Source organism: Penicillium expansum (genome assembly GCF_000769745.1).
Source record: "Penicillium expansum strain MD-8 chromosome Unknown contig68, whole genome shotgun sequence".
NCBI classification, from domain to species: Eukaryota; Fungi; Ascomycota; class Eurotiomycetes; order Eurotiales; family Aspergillaceae; genus Penicillium; species Penicillium expansum.
In genome coordinates this window covers 4,623-19,918 of record NW_015971391.1, presented here as the reverse complement: position 1 = coordinate 19,918, position 15,296 = coordinate 4,623, and the positions used below count along the sequence as shown (strand labels likewise).

At 48.2% G+C, this 15,296-nt stretch overlaps 3 protein-coding genes across 3 annotated transcripts; 2 read left to right on the top strand and 1 right to left on the bottom strand.

Moving 5' to 3' along the window:
* Window positions 1–1,137: 1,137 nt before the first annotated feature.
* On the top strand, window positions 1,138–4,914 carry PEX2_025140 (uncharacterized protein; the record flags this gene model as incomplete). The annotated part of the gene is made up of 9 exons (XM_016739789.1): window positions 1,138–1,538; window positions 1,598–1,634; window positions 1,703–1,877; window positions 1,939–2,212; window positions 2,271–2,558; window positions 2,617–3,121; window positions 3,182–3,239; window positions 3,295–3,567; window positions 4,094–4,914. The coding sequence occupies 9 exons, from the start codon at window positions 1,138–1,140 to the stop codon at window positions 4,912–4,914; spliced, it is 2,832 nt and encodes a 943-aa protein (XP_016596612.1).
* A 978-nt stretch (window positions 4,915–5,892) lies between these two features.
* PEX2_025130 (RBR-type E3 ubiquitin transferase) lies at window positions 5,893–7,881 on the bottom strand (the record flags this gene model as incomplete). The annotated part of the gene is made up of 1 exon (XM_016739788.1): window positions 5,893–7,881. The coding sequence occupies one exon, from the start codon at window positions 7,879–7,881 to the stop codon at window positions 5,893–5,895; it is 1,989 nt and encodes a 662-aa protein (XP_016596611.1).
* Window positions 7,882–8,620: 739 nt separating this feature from the next.
* On the top strand, window positions 8,621–13,203 carry PEX2_025120 (Phosphatidic acid phosphatase type 2/haloperoxidase; the record flags this gene model as incomplete). The annotated part of the gene is made up of 8 exons (XM_016739787.1): window positions 8,621–8,668; window positions 8,730–8,919; window positions 8,979–9,426; window positions 9,775–11,770; window positions 11,823–11,935; window positions 11,994–12,133; window positions 12,193–12,322; window positions 12,378–13,203. The coding sequence occupies 8 exons, from the start codon at window positions 8,621–8,623 to the stop codon at window positions 13,201–13,203; spliced, it is 3,891 nt and encodes a 1,296-aa protein (XP_016596610.1).
* Window positions 13,204–15,296: the final 2,093 nt, after the last annotated feature.

The window sequence follows — 15,296 nt, the reverse complement described above, 5'->3', positions numbered from 1 at the left end:
TTTTTAGCCTGTGGTCCCTTATTACGTACATATATCTTCGGTATGGAAAAACGTAATGTTCTATTTCAAGTCTTCGTATTCACTCTTGAGGTCGCTTTACGAAGTTGAACGTGAAGGACAAGGGGTGTTGAAACGGGTCATTCATTGACGATATATTTATTATGATGTACCAGTTACCCACATGGGTATGTTGGCATCCACTTTTCAGCCCCTGGGACCACTGACTGACCTTCGTATTTATCTTGGCGCTTATGGTGGTCTTGGCATTGGTCTTGGCATTGACATCGGAAGATAGTTGCATGATACTATAAACCTACTACATCTGTACAGATGTAGTACAATTGAAGACTTACTCAATCTTGACTATTACACTCATTTTACATTTATCTGACCAGTTACCAATTTTGATCTTTTGTAGTTATACCATAAGAGTCCTTCGTTCGACAAAGTATATAGGATTGGATGGAGGATTGGGTAGCGGAAAGAAATGAGAAAGGGGAACTAATTCGTAAGGTAATCTAAGGCTAAGATGTCTATTACGTGGTGGGGGAAATAGGGGTCCAGTCCGGGGGTGGTAACTTGCACCCCTAGCATCCCGGAAAAGACCGTGTATATAATAAATGACTACACGGAATAGTATAATCCCTTCCGAGACTTCGGAGATTAGCTGGTCTTGAACTGTAAGCGGAGTATGGTGTACTCCAATGTAGGTATTAAGGACCGGGTACCTCATCCTCATTTATCTATACGAGCAGATCATGACTGTTCTCTAATTTTGACATACCCGGGCGTATCCACAAACATTTCACACAGTAGGCGGGTTGGTCTCGTGGGCAATTCCTCAAAGAGGCAGTTGGTCCTAATATCAGATACAATGACCCTTTCATATGCCAATGAGCTAGATACAGCTACGACTCTGCGTGTTCGGAGGCCATGTAGAATATTGTGTATAAATATGGCCCTTTGCTTCCATCGAAGACAGATTCCAAGCAAACTACATCTGCAGTTGTTGGCTTAGTTGTTCTATTTCGTCACTCATCTCATCGGCCTCAAGGCGAAACACCCCGATGCATTTCAGCCAATTTGGTACACTGTTTTACCTCCTGGCTCCGGCCAGTGGTATGGCAGTCAGGCCTTATGGAGGAGTGCCTCATGCCCGAGCAGTCTCCTCTTCAGCACCTTCAGGCAACCCGTGTTATCGCGCTCGCTTCGGCTGTGGCAACTGGAGCACCCGATGCGGCAGACGCTGGTCAGAATATCTCATCCCTTTGGACATCGGCAAAATGTGACCAAAATTCTATTGAAAATGCTACTGTCGCCTTCGTTGATCGATGGTATTTGGCAGGCGTTCCGGGAGCCTGGAACACGATGCTTGACGAGTGGCAGAGTGGAGCTAAGGATGGCATGTATCGTAACCTCGCATTTCCGGAGTTCGTCAGTTACTACTTCCACGGTCCAGAGCAATGGAACTGCAAAGATACAGGGAGCGTCCCATGCTCTTCCGTTGTCCAGTGCAAGGATGTCGATCATCCAGCAGGGTATGGGTTCAATCATATGTCTCGCCTAGTATCATTACAGTCATGCTGACAGCAGATAGCTACCTTATCTTGAATGCTTTCTCCAGTATCCATCAGGTAAGCTCTTGCGGGTGTCCCGAATTCAACCCTCAAGTAGAGCATACTAATTAAAAAAATTATTACAGCTGCACAGTAAGATGTACGACGCACTGAATACGGCAATGATTGAAATCCAAAGCAAGATAGGGGAATTATCCTCCATCTTTGCTCCCCAGAGTGATGACACCCAGATAATCCTGGCAATTTTTGATGCCTTGACCACCATGATGGGCTTTAGTGTTTCGGCATTTTTTAGTGTCGGTAAGTAAAGGCAACCTTTTCCATTCCAAAACATCCGGATCATAGATTAACCAAAGTACAGTTGAAAAGGATGTCGCAAGAGCAGCCTCGGGTATATCCACTAGCCGTGTGGAGAGTGTAAGGCCTCGCGCTCGTGGCTCTGGCGGCGATCATGGCGATAGTGGCTCTGGTACTGCTAAGACAGTGACTTTCAAAGATCCGTTAATGACCAAAAAGAAGATGGAAGAGGCGTTGAGGGGAAAGCAGTTCTCATTCGATGGTAAAGCGTATGCTAACGACATGACGTACCAAATTTATGGTATCACGGCGACCTGGATCAGAAATAATGCTCCTCAGTAAGTTTATACATGACCTTCCAACTTCCTAGGAGACTGTCCTTGCTAACCGGAATAGAGTTCATGATAAACTTGGAGCTCAGAATTCACTAAGCTCCGCTCTCGGCGACATATTTGCGGCTTGGAAGGATACCGAGGCCTCATATCTAAAGAACATCTTTTCGGGCGAGGAATCATCACTGAACGACCTTGAAATCCTTATCGATGATGGCAAGATGAACGCCATGCCAAACAGACTGGACGAAGATCAGATGTCAAAGGATTTGCAGGCGGTACTCTATGGTCAACTGATGCCTACTGCGTGGAAGACCGCCTCCCAGAACGCCGGCGCTCATCCAATTATCTTGTAATATGACCTAAATCTTTACTTGAAAAAATGGTGCTAATCGGAATGTCTACCACAGGAAGACGGACTTCAGCTGTGATAACAAGGCCGCTGAGATACCTGAGATCAGCGATTACAATATTATGACTGACGCAGACTCTGCAAGCACACGCGTGTGCTGGAGGGAGAAACTGGTTTTCCTTGTGAATGTTAATGAGTGGGACTTTTTCAACCAAGTCCACTTCACACCACTACCCGGAGTGGATAGTAGCAACCTCTCTGGAAGTAAATGGGGAGGCATTACCATTGATGACATTGTTGCAAGTGCAATGACCGGATATGAGAACGCCGGCTACAAAAATGGCTACAAAAATGGCTACAAATCGCCGGGCACGGATGAGATTGAGATGGATGAAAATGCCGATCAATATGGGAAGCGAATCCGTTACCCTGGCTTCTTCAATATCCCCGTATGCGAGGGCCTGGCGAAGACCAAGCAGGCTATCGTTTCCAACCACCAAGCAAACTCTCCATTTTGGCCTTGCGACTCACCTGAGAACTTCAACAACGCAGGAACTACCATTGTATGTCCAACCTGTCTTTGACTTTTCAAACGTGATACTAACTGCTAATCACCGGTTTAGCATGTAAATAAGGGATGGATTACTGCTAATGGTGATACACCTGTTTGCAGTACGTTCAGTAAGTAGTTGCACCATCTTGAGTTCTGAATTCAGGCTTACAGTTTTATCTATAGAGGTTGATGATCCAGGAAATGGTGATACGCTCAGTGCAACTCTCTACGGACAATTTGATGGAGATAACACTGCCGAATTTTCTGTCAAGGCAACATGCAAGATTACTTTCTCCTGGCCAAAATCGTACGGCGATATCTACTATGGAGAGGACAATTGCATGTACGACGGCGAATCCCAAGCAATCCCGGATGCAGATGGCAAACCCGTGTGTTGCATCAAGGACAATAACCTCACTGACATGGTCACTAACCCATACGTGGTTGGAGGCGCGTGTAAGCCGCACTGATCTTCGGTCCTTGCACTCCATGTGCAATGCAATGGGGGTGCTCTCGGTGGACAGGACCCCATTTGGTGTCAATCGATGGTATCCTTTGAGATCATTCACAATGTTGTGATCGTTTTGTCGTTTTTTTTCCCTTTCTTTCCCACTTCATGTGCCTTTTAGTTGTCCGGTTCTAGTAAATAGTCAATTCCACACAGCTCCTTGTATTTCTAATGAGTTCTGATCACAGTCAATAGCTTGTTGGGCACTAAAAAAAAGTTGTTAAGACGTGCTATGTACTCCCGAGGTTAGTTTTTCTAGGCTTAGCATTGCAGATGACTCCATCATCACCAAAGTACAAATGGCGGGATCCTAATGTAGTCAAGCCCACTTTAGCCCAGCTGAGTCATGCGAGGATAAATAACAATAACAAGCCCCTCGAGCCTCAACCAGCCCAGGTAATCACACGACCGGAAGTACAAGCTCCAATTTCCAAAAGGATCCCAGACTATAAAGGATGCAGATCCAACACCCAGCCCAGACCAGGGCTCTCGCGATCCCGGAGATTGTAATATCAATCCTCCAACAAATGGACATGCGCACCCTATTCGTCGCCCAAAGTGTTTGTCACGCCTGGGCAGAGACAATCCGCAAATCGCGCTCACTGCAAGAAGCCCTATTTTTCATCCCAGCCAGCGAAAAAAGCGAGACAGGCACACGAGTCTCCAACCCCATGCTAGCACGAGCATTTCCAACAAACGACCTGCGAGGTGCCAGTGCTGGCACAGAAATAGAGGACATTGAACTCTGTGATTTCGATCTTACAAAAAGCGCGGACAAGAGAGAGAGATATCTCCGGCCCGAAGCAAGCTGGCGCCGTATGCTGACGCAACAACCGCCAGTCTTCACGATCGGGCGTTTTAGTAAGGGGGTCGGGCCCATGGGTCTTGGTTGGTCACAAGAAAGGGCAGCACGGCAAGATGAGGGACTTCGCATGGGGACTTTGTTTGGACTTCTTGTTTGTTTAACACGCAATGAGTGGAATCGCTGGTGGATTGCGATTTGTCTGGGTGGAGCCAAGCCTGTCAATGCGCCGGTTGAGATTGTGTCTCCGAATACTTCTCTCGTTACGGATAGGATTAATAAGGATTGGAGGGATATGATTGCGGACTTTGATCTTGTGCTTGTGACGGATTCTGGGTTCGCTTGTACGGGTGATGACTCGGATGATGATTGTGAGAAAAGTAGTTATGAGATTGTTTGGGAGGAGATTTGTGAGACTTACTCCAAGTTTGGGTTGACTGTGGGGAAGTTGGAGATGGAAACTTATAATAAGGGATTTGTCATGTGGGATTAGAGCATGAGTTATGTATTACCATGAAAAATCATGGCTTTGTATTAATATCGTGCGTACATAGAGTCCCTATTGAAATAGAGATGACCAAGTAATTGATAAAGAACAAGAAACCCTTACGAATACATCAATAGAGGCAATGATTCCTCGAACTACTTTGAGAAGGCGGCAGTCATAACCAAAATGACATTTTATACCCATGCGTGATCCAAAGCTGTTGCAGACATCTGGTCCGGTTAAATGACTATAGAGGATAACAAATCCATGTGCCCGTGTTTTACAACCAAAGAACACTAGATCTAGCCTTACTATATCTTCCTCTCCTATCCTTAATATGATACATACGACCATAGGGTGTGGAAAACAGGGCTTCCCGTCCGCTCAGCCGTACTTAAGCCACACGCCGGTGAGTTAGTAGTTGGGTGGGTGACCACCAGCGAATCCTCACTGTTGTATGTTTTTGTTTTTCATTTACTATTATTGTAAATGAGTTGCGTACGGTCTTGTGACATCGTTTTAGATGTATGTGAAGGAAGGCGGTAAAATGCATGAAATGTGCGAAGCATTTCTATGTATAATCGGGAAAAGACTGCCAAACGATCGACCATGATGAAATTAATGATATACCAGATAGAAAAGCAGAATATCAAATAGGCAAGGCACTAGCAACACACGCTATATGCATGGGAAAGTATGTATGAACATTGGCTGCGCTTTGCCAGAGAAGAAAGACCTAGTATATGAAAATCAGAAGCAAATAGGAACGAAAGCAGAGAAAAGAACCAAAAAAGCAGAAGGGAAACGAAACGTGATGTAAGAAGACAAAGGGGGAATTGATGAAGAACACAAATCAGGAAAGGAAGAAAGGGAAAGAAAAGAACATGAATTCGTTGTATGCATCAATGTCATTAAGACGGTTTTTGAAAGGGAAGAAAATCGTATGTGCGGTTGAATATTGAGTCGTGCACGTAGAATTTCAATCTAGAAGTCATCATCCATCTCATCACTGTCCCATTCGTCTTCACGGTCGTTTTGTACTAGATCCAAAAATCGCTGAAGACCAGGATGTGCCTGTGCTCTACCTGGTCGGATTGCAATAGCCTCCCATCGGATGGGACCCTCTTCATCTGCCAATGGTTCTTCAGGAACCTCCGCCCACTGGACAGGATGTCTGGGATCACCTGCCTGCGCAGGGAGCCGTTGGGGAGGAGCTTCTGCCCATCGAACAGGGCGTCTGGCCTGTCGTCTCGCATTTCGGTTCCGTACCTCAGCCATGGCGCGAGCTTGGGCTTGACGTTCAGCGGCAGCAGCACGGGCAGCTGCATGATCACGCTGGCCGGGTCTGCCACCACCACGGTTGACTTGGGGTGGAACGGGGGCGGGAGGAGGAGGGTGTCGGTGGAGGTCGTCTTCGTCGTTATCGAATTCAAATGCGGGGCGGTCGTCATCACTTTCGTCGGTTTCTTCGTGAATGGCTACCACCGCTGGGTCGTCGTCAAATTCTAGGAGGGCGTCTGGGATGCGGTGGAGTGCCTCGGCTCCGTCGGGATTGATGCCATCACCACCTTCCAAATCCCAGAGACGGTTGAAGCATTGGCCTTTCTCGTCGTTAAAATGCCTGTACGGGTTGTCTGCACATAGCCAGGCCGAGCAAAGGTAGCAGAAGTGTGTGTCACACTGGAAGCAACGCATGTGATTGCATCCCATTTGCTTCTGGCAGGGCACGTTGCAAGTCGGGCAAGGGGTAGTGTACAGGCGCAGGTACTCTTCGGTTGCCTTTTCCTCCTCGGTGGGCTCGCCGTCGCGGCGTGGGAAGCAGCGTACCAACTCGCCATGCCAGCCCTTCTTGCAGACGCAGCAGAATGCGTAGTTACAATCTTCGCAGATAGACACACGCTCCGCCATGGGAGGAAGCTCCCCATCTTGCACTTCGCTGCGGGGCTCGGATCCATCTTCTTCGTCCGAACTATCCAAGTCATCCGACATGGGATCTTCTGGCTTGGGGTGACGCTTAGACCGTGCAGCTCCCTGGCACCATTGCCGCGGACAGTAGACTGTAGTTTTGTCGGCTTCAATCTTTTTCTTTCTCTTGAGAAATGCGTATCGTTGCACCATTTCAGGGGTCAGAGGTATCTGGAGTAGCTCGCTTGGTCCTAGGGTGCGATCGCGCTTCTTGCGGGGCGGGGTCTGGCCGTCGCGCGGTGCAACTGCAGGTCGCTTGTTGTACTCGCAATCCGGCGCCATGCATTTCACATTGTCAACATCACCCTCAGTGATACAGGAGTTGTAGAAATCCTGCAAGCATTTGATGCAGAACACGTGGGAGCAGCGAAGTAATCGATAGCAAACTGTACCCTTCTTCGGTTCAAGGCATACCCCACATTCAAAAGTCCCCTGTTCAAACTTTTCCCGCTCGGCTTTTTTGTTGTAGTCCAGTAGTCCGATTTTCAAGTCCCGCGACAAACATACTTCTCCAGATGAATCCTGAATGTTGAAAGTTGTTTCTGCAAGCTGCTGGAGGTGGTCGATGTAGGTAAAGACAACCAGATCCTTTCCACATTCTTCCCAGAGTCGGTGGCAATCGCTGGATAATTGATCGATGACCGAGGAAGGTAGCCATGAGGGGATTGTCTTCAGATGAACGATAGGCGGCTTTTCGGCTGGGTAACCCTCTGGCAATTCAATCTCGAGATTGAGCGGAGGCAAGTGCGAGAGGAGATGGATGTCTTTAATGGGCGGCTGGTCTAGTTCTCCTTTCGACTCGTCTAATGAGGTTGGAGGTGTAATAGCGGCAGCTGCGACATCGAGAGGTTGCTGAAACCATATTGAGGTTGGGGCGGAAGGTGCGACAGGAAGATCAAGAACGGCTTTGAACGGAGAGGAAGGATCGATTTGAATTTCTGGGAAGATAGCAGCAATCGAGGAAAGCTCGACCGAGCGATCATCCTCCGGGAAGTCGAGTTCGGTCATGGCGGGATGAAACCGAATACGATCACTTGTGAAGATTTCTCAGGTGGGGGGGTATTTGTATATTTGCCTCCGGTATGATGCTAGTGGATCGCAATTTGAAGACAAAATGTCTCCTGCAAGAAATTCTAGCAACGCTAGCTCATGACTGTCGTAAAAAAAAAAAACCTTGAAATGTAATAATGATGACCGATCGCAAGTGAACTGTCACTAAGGACGATCGGGCACAAAAGGGGGGGTTATATCCTGCAGGAAGATCACTTCGAATCAGCGTTGCGACTTGAGACCCTGGTAAAACAAAGTCAGACCAACCAAAGATGAAGATGTTCCGAGTATTCCTTCTATGGGCCAATGTTCGGCAGAAAGTCGGGAGGGGTCCAAAAGATGATGCAATAGAGAGTCTGGGGTTTGGAGAGAGAACAACGGCGTCATTGTTTGAAAGTGAGGTAGTAGACAAGGAAGACAGAGAAGAAAGGAAGAAAGCAAAAAGAGACACCAAATATCAAGATCCCAAAAGAATGGCAAATCCCTTCGGATGCCTAAAATTTGAAGGGAAAAAAAAGCATTTGGAAAGTCGAAGTGGTCCCCGCTGCCCAATCTCCTTATCGTCGATAAGACAGAAAAAGTCTTGGCACTCCAGGGCTCTGGTCTTGGCCCTGGGATATCCCTGAAAAAGGCAATCTCCAAGTTTAGGGGACTTTTGGATCTTCTAAACTTCCCTTATTCACTCTTTTTATCCACCATGGGAGACACTCCGCTGGCGTCGTTGTCTCTGACTCATGTTCACTACGTTAGTTACTTCATTTCTATGGTTGTTATTCTTGTTATACTTGCCACTAACTTGATTCTAGAACCCCGAGGACCAACTGTCCTTTGCCTCAGCATGGCTGGCCCTGATCCCACAGGCACTATGCGTTTCCTATGCAACCTTGATCTGGTCAACAAGGGAGGTGGAAGTCATCTTGATGTTTGTAGGACAGCTGGGCTGTGAGGCCGTAAACTTTGTCCTCAAACGTTTGATCAAGGAAGAGCGACCGAAGGGTAAGTTGTCGTCGATGGTCTCGTGGGCACCTTCCCAAACTAACACGTGTAATTCACAGAAATGTTCGGCAAGGGATATGGAATGCCATCTTCACACGCCCAATTCATGACCTTCTTCTCCGTCTACCTCACCTTCTTCCTTCTCTTCCGTCACAGCCAAGCTTCCGCCAGCTCCTACCCCAATGTCGCCGTCCTCCTACGAGTCCTGGTCATGCTGGCCCTTTGCATTGGAGCTGCTGGTGTCGCTGCCAGTCGGGTCTACCTCAACTACCACACCCCGAGACAAGTCCTTGCCGGCTGTGCCGCTGGATTCGTATGCGCTTCTGGCTGGTTCGTGGTCACCAGCCTGCTCCGAAGCTCTGGTTTGGTTGAATGGGCCATGGAGACCACTGTATCTCGGTTGGTCAGAATCCGTGATCTGGTCGTAAGTGAAGACCTGGCTGAGGCTGGCTGGCAACGTTGGGAGTCTCAGAGATTGAAGCGTCGCGGTCTTAGTAAGAAGTCGGAGTAAGCCCTGGAGGGATCCTCCCTCCCCCCTCCTTTTAGCATGTACCTATCATAGTAGCGAGCGAATACCTGCCTGTTGATAACTGCTTGAAATTGATTTGATTCAATTCGTTTTTACTGAATTCATGATCGTAAATCTCAAAATAAACATACAATAGCATTGTAGTATGGTCACGTGTCAGATGGCCTCCCGCATCAACACCTCTCGTGCACTGCGAAGACTTACAAAATGCGTAGTGGTCCATTTGCATGAGTTTCATATTATTTTTGCGCTCCTTTCTTTTCGCTTTTTTGCTTAATGTATGGAGCGTTGGTACTTTGGTGATCCACCGAACAACTTTCTGCCAGGAACACAACAATTCAACAAGTCAAGTCCCCAATGATGGACGTGCCTTCAGATCCACCCGAAGCCACTATGCAGGAGCATCATATTGTCAAGGCAGATGAGGTCGACCAAACAGGGACTGATATTTCGCCAGTTTCAGACGATCAACTCATGGAGGAGGTGGCTGAGGGGCTCCGCCAGGAACAGGCCGAACAGGCCGCGCCCGCTCCTGAGACGGCGCCCTCTGCGCCCGAAAAATCCATGAAACGACCGGAGCTTCGTCGCGAAGGCTCTGCTCCACCTCCTCCAATGCAGCCGCCCCCTCCAGCTCCCGTCCAGGAGAATACGGACCGTGGTGCAAGCTCTCTGAGCTTATCGGAGTTGCGGAAGCTGGTGGGCGAAATGCCCAAGATCGAGCAACCAGCCTATGCTTTTGAATATGCCGATGCCCAATCTTTTCCCGATGAGCTCGATGAGTGGTTCCAGTATAATGCCTTTGATCGTGTCATGTTGATGGGCACGAAGGCGACTTTTAACAAGAAATGGCTCACATTTTACCAGCGACGCCAGCGAGACACGCCCGGGGTGTCGTGGCTTGACGCATCCAAGGATTTACGTCGCTCGTTTGTTGCTCGAATGCTTGAGGACCTGCAGCTTACTGAAGCCCCCGCGCGATTGGAAGCCCTTGAAACCATTTGCTATGTTGTCACCGGTGTATGGGGTCTCAGTGGTGGGAGAGTGGCGCCCGACTACCCTTCAGATGGAAATTCAGAGTCAGCAGCTGAAACGCCACTGCTCAAGTCAATGCAGATTCAATGCATCGAGGAGAATGTTTCCCTTCTCCAGGAATGCTCGGGCGTTACCGCTTTGATACAATACATGTGCCGGCTTTTTGATAAGACCCGCTCAGCATTCGGGTCGGACTCCAGTGACATCGATTACGAGCGAATTAACCCTGGCGATATTGCAGCACCTGAGCGCGAGGCCAACCTGGTCCTTACAAGTTTATATTTTGCTGTGGAAGTGGGTCGCAGGCAACAGGCGCGTGACCCTCAGTGCAGCTCAATCCGCGATGCACTGACCAGCTCAAATCCTAGCTTGCTGGTCTCCATTGTTGAAATCATCGCTCGGCTACGCTGGGACGAATCTGCCAATATCCCGCTGACCAGGATCCTTCTGTTGTTGTGGAAATCGCTGCTTCTCGTCTTTGGCGGGACTGATGATTTGAAGCGCGCAAAGGAGGTACTAGAGCCTGCAGTTTCCTCTGAGGAGGATGATTCCAAACGCAGGACACCATTCCTACATGCCTCCCCTCTGGACTACCATCTCTTCCGCCAGGAAATCACTTCCAAATACCCAGCTTACAACCCTCCGCCACTTGTCGTTCCACTGGAATTGGAAAACAACTCAATTCTACCCCCTCTTCCACACAATGCAGCCAAGATGAACTCGTCCAGTGGTATTTTTTGTGGTGTTGCCCCCTCGATATCCGGTGGAAATGGGTCTATTCTTCAACAGGCCGTTCATATTGCAACCCCAGCGCCATCCCCACCACCATCCCCCGCCGGCCCAGGAGGGAAAGCTGGGAAGAAACAGAATTATCAGACCAACCAGAATTTCCCCTTCATGTACCCTCCCCTAGACGATTCCAGCAACCGCATTGGCGGAAAGGGCACAACAGAACTCCAGGATACCTTGGTAGGAAAGAGATGGGAAGGTAGCGATGTCCCTGCGTCAATTATCGAGGCCGGAAAGCTCTTTTCGACCCATGTGAAAATGACCCGTGCGATGCGACAGCTCTGGCAGGAGCGTGAACACTTTATGCAGTACGACCGTGGCTGGAACTCTGAGGACGCTGCTCATTTCCCCGACAACATCTCGGATGATCTACCGGATGATTTTGAACATCTAGATTTGTCGGGTGACGAGGAGAAGGCCGAACCTAAACCAAAACCAGTGGAGAAAGAGACGGATGATCCTGATATCCAGCGGCGTCTGGATGCGGTTGACTCGTTTTATGTGAGTGCACGCTATCGAGACCCAATTTCGACATTTGCTTACTATTTACAAGACCAATACTCTATCGCACCTTCAGTCCATCACCATCGTATTCTTGAAAATCATCCTGACAAATGTCAGCGCAGTGGTCAACCAGGCTGCTAGCCAGACTACACAGGGCATGAGGTGAGCTCAGACACTCGAAATAACAACGAATGTGTTCTAACACGAATTTTAATAACAGTCATTCCATCAATGGCTCCTCTCAGAACCTCCTTTCTGATGCATCCATCGATGAGCTAGACAACATTCGACTTCGCGAAATCACCGGGAAAGCCGTATCTGGAACTCTATTGCTTCTCCTGAAGTGGTTTAAGCGATCTCGTGAGTCTACATTCCAATTCCTTTTTTTTTTTTGAATGACGGTGTGCTAACCAATCAAGATATTTTAAAATTTGAATACATGACACAGCTGTTGCTCGACTCCAACTACATCCCTTTGATCCTCAAAATGTTTGCACACCAAGATGTTGATCAAACGGTGGCACACAAGAATGACCGCGAGGACTTATCGTACGTTACTCAAGTTTATTCACTAAGCTAGTTCACCCGCTAACACAAAATCCAGCTTCTTCCACTTCTGTCAAAGCAACACGGACTTCCCCCAAGAAACCGAAGATGACTCCTGCGGCGACACTGAAAGCGAAGACGAAGCCATGCCACCCCCAATCGCCCGGCACCGCTCCGACCCAACAGCAAACGGCAGTATGCCAGGTCTCTCCGAAGAAGAATCCCTAGCGGACATCCTCAACGGACCGGCACGCCCAGAAGTGGACGAACTAGGCTACCCAACCGCTCCCCTCCCCAAAGAACCAATCAAAGTATTCTCCTTCCGAAGCTTCTTCTCCGCCATCAACTACCTACACGTCATGCAAAAGATCACGCGCAACAAAGCACACCGCTGCCTTCTACTAGTGCAGTACAAATCAAGCAACATCCTCCGCAAGGGTCTCAAGATCCCAGATCCACACCTCCGCTTCTACACCCTCAAACTCTTCAAATCCCAAGTCCCCTACTGCGGTCGCAAATGGCGCCAGAGTAACATGCGCGTCATCACCGCTATCTACCTGTACTGCCGCCCCGAGCTGCGCGACGACTGGCTCGCTGGCTCTGACGTCGATGCTGAGGTTGAAGAGGCGTTGCCGTTAGAACAGGCGCTTCGCGGTCTTACGCACTGGTGGCATCTGCGCCAGTACAAGGATGTCATGGGTGGTGATGAGGGTGCCTCTATGATGGAGGAAGAGCGTGATTTCTTTGTTCGTGAACTTGAGTCTATGGGCTGGGGTGCTGCTGAGGAGATCCTCGGTGGGGCTTGCGAGGAGGAGGTCACTGCTCCTGCGACACAGGGCAATGAATGGGAGGGTGTGCCGCTGCCTATGGAGGGGTGGTCGTGAGATCCCTGTCTTGTGAGGCAATGAGATCAATGAAAGTGCTTTCTATACCCGCTGTGGTTTTTCTGTTCGGTTTTGGTTATGTAGTCAATTTTATGCTGTTTTGTTGTTTACGTCTTGGTTTTAGTTTGGGTTTACTTTCTCTTTCCATAGTTATCTTGGGGATTTAAGCTTCACTAATTCCTGGTATTCCTATTGTTTTTGAGGCTCTTCTTTTCATTCCATCCACCCATTTGAAATAATTGGGAACTTGATACACAAGATAAATGTAAGGAAAGGTCAATCTCGGCAACGGAGTTTATCTTCAGATCCCGAAATAATGAACAATCCTGCTGCGCAGCTAGTTAAATGATACTTTTCGGATGGAAAGTAAAAGGAATTTTGTCGATTATAGTTATAAGAGGTGGTATCCCCATCCCTAGTCCTATCCACTTGCAGCCCTTCCTACTTCGACCACAGAAATTCCCTTATAGGCTTCTATAATGTAAAACTATCACTGCAAAAGCTACAAAGGAACTTCAGATCCCCAAACAGCGAGAGGCCCATCACCCGCCGGTCCATCCCCGATGGGTTTCTGATCATTCACTAGGTCCCCATCTGCATAGTGCTCAATCATATCTCCCCTCGTGTCCCACCAGTAGTCGAAGATCTGCATCCGAGAATATGCCGACCAACACCCCACACAGACTTGTATCCTTTCTTATCAAGCCATTGGTGGCCGAGCTTATGTGTGTCGAAGTAATGGACTTCGAACGAGCAGTGGTGGACGTGGCTTGTTGGATTGGAGCTCATGAAGAAGGTACGGTGGTCGACATGCTCTTCGCCTCGATCGATGTGGGCAAATAGGGCCACGTTCTTCTTGTTTCCTTCTTTCTCGATATAGAGGAAGTCTTTTGGGACGATATTGAAGTTATTGGTATAAAATTCGACGAGTGCTTCGAAATTTGTAGTACAAACACCGCAGTGATGCAGCTGTTCAGAGTGAGTTTTTGTTCTTGGAACGGCGAGTACATGAGTGGGATCTATATAGTATATGGGCTGACGTTGTGGACTGCAGCAGGCCCTGGCTGAAACCACTGGAACCGGCAAACTCGCAGCTTTTCGGTTTCATAGTTGATCTCGAGAAGTTTGGGATAGGCTCTAGGTAGATCCCATAACCTCGATACCAAACTTCCTCTTCAGTCTGCTTTGCAATTATCATACCTAAGTCTATCTATGAAATAGCCAAAGATGAAGACCCTTTATAGATATCGCAATAGTCAATTTCAAACACATACCTTGAAGAAAAACAGCAATTTCATCCAGATCAGAATGCTGGTATCCCATATGCGCCAGTTTAACAAGACGGATTTGAGATTCTGTCCTGATCCCACATCTTTCACACCATGCCACTATACTCTCTGAATCGGGCCCGATAGCAACAATGTCTTCGATAGAGGCTCCGCGGTTTGTTTGGATTGCCTAGCGGATTGATCAGTGATATATATAAATACCCGTTTGCCGACAACACAGGCCTACCATGTTGACGGTTGCAATGCCCCCTTGTCATTCTACTCGCTATAGTGAAACAGCCTCGGAATTCAAGCTCAATATTAAATAATCTATTACTTTGTTCAGTGATATTCAACGTCACACAAAGGCCTCTCCCCGCATTCCCGCACAGCCTCACGTCCCGCGCTTCTTAACAGGGCAGTTCCTCCCCCACGCGGGGCCCCATCCTCTGATTCAAACAACGGATACCCGTGTTTATCGTACGAGGGGTATGCAGGCTAGGGACAACATGAACTGCCCCGCACTGGGGGACTAGCCAACTGTAAGAAGCGACAGATTAGGGTGCGCGTCTTGCCGATGAAAATTTCAGCTTAACATATCTCCTTACTTCCGCGATTCCCTTTGCCGTCTTGATTGACATGTCGTGTTTGTTTCCAGGATACATAATTAGGGCTCAGAGGCGGGCACGTTCTATATGGCATTGATTTATATCTACTTTGGTTTTTCTTAGGAAAGTTGTACAGAGAAATTAAGACAAATGGTTTATTAAAAGATGAGAATGTTGAAGAGACCAAGTTGCTAGACTACTGAGTTTGACATTTGCC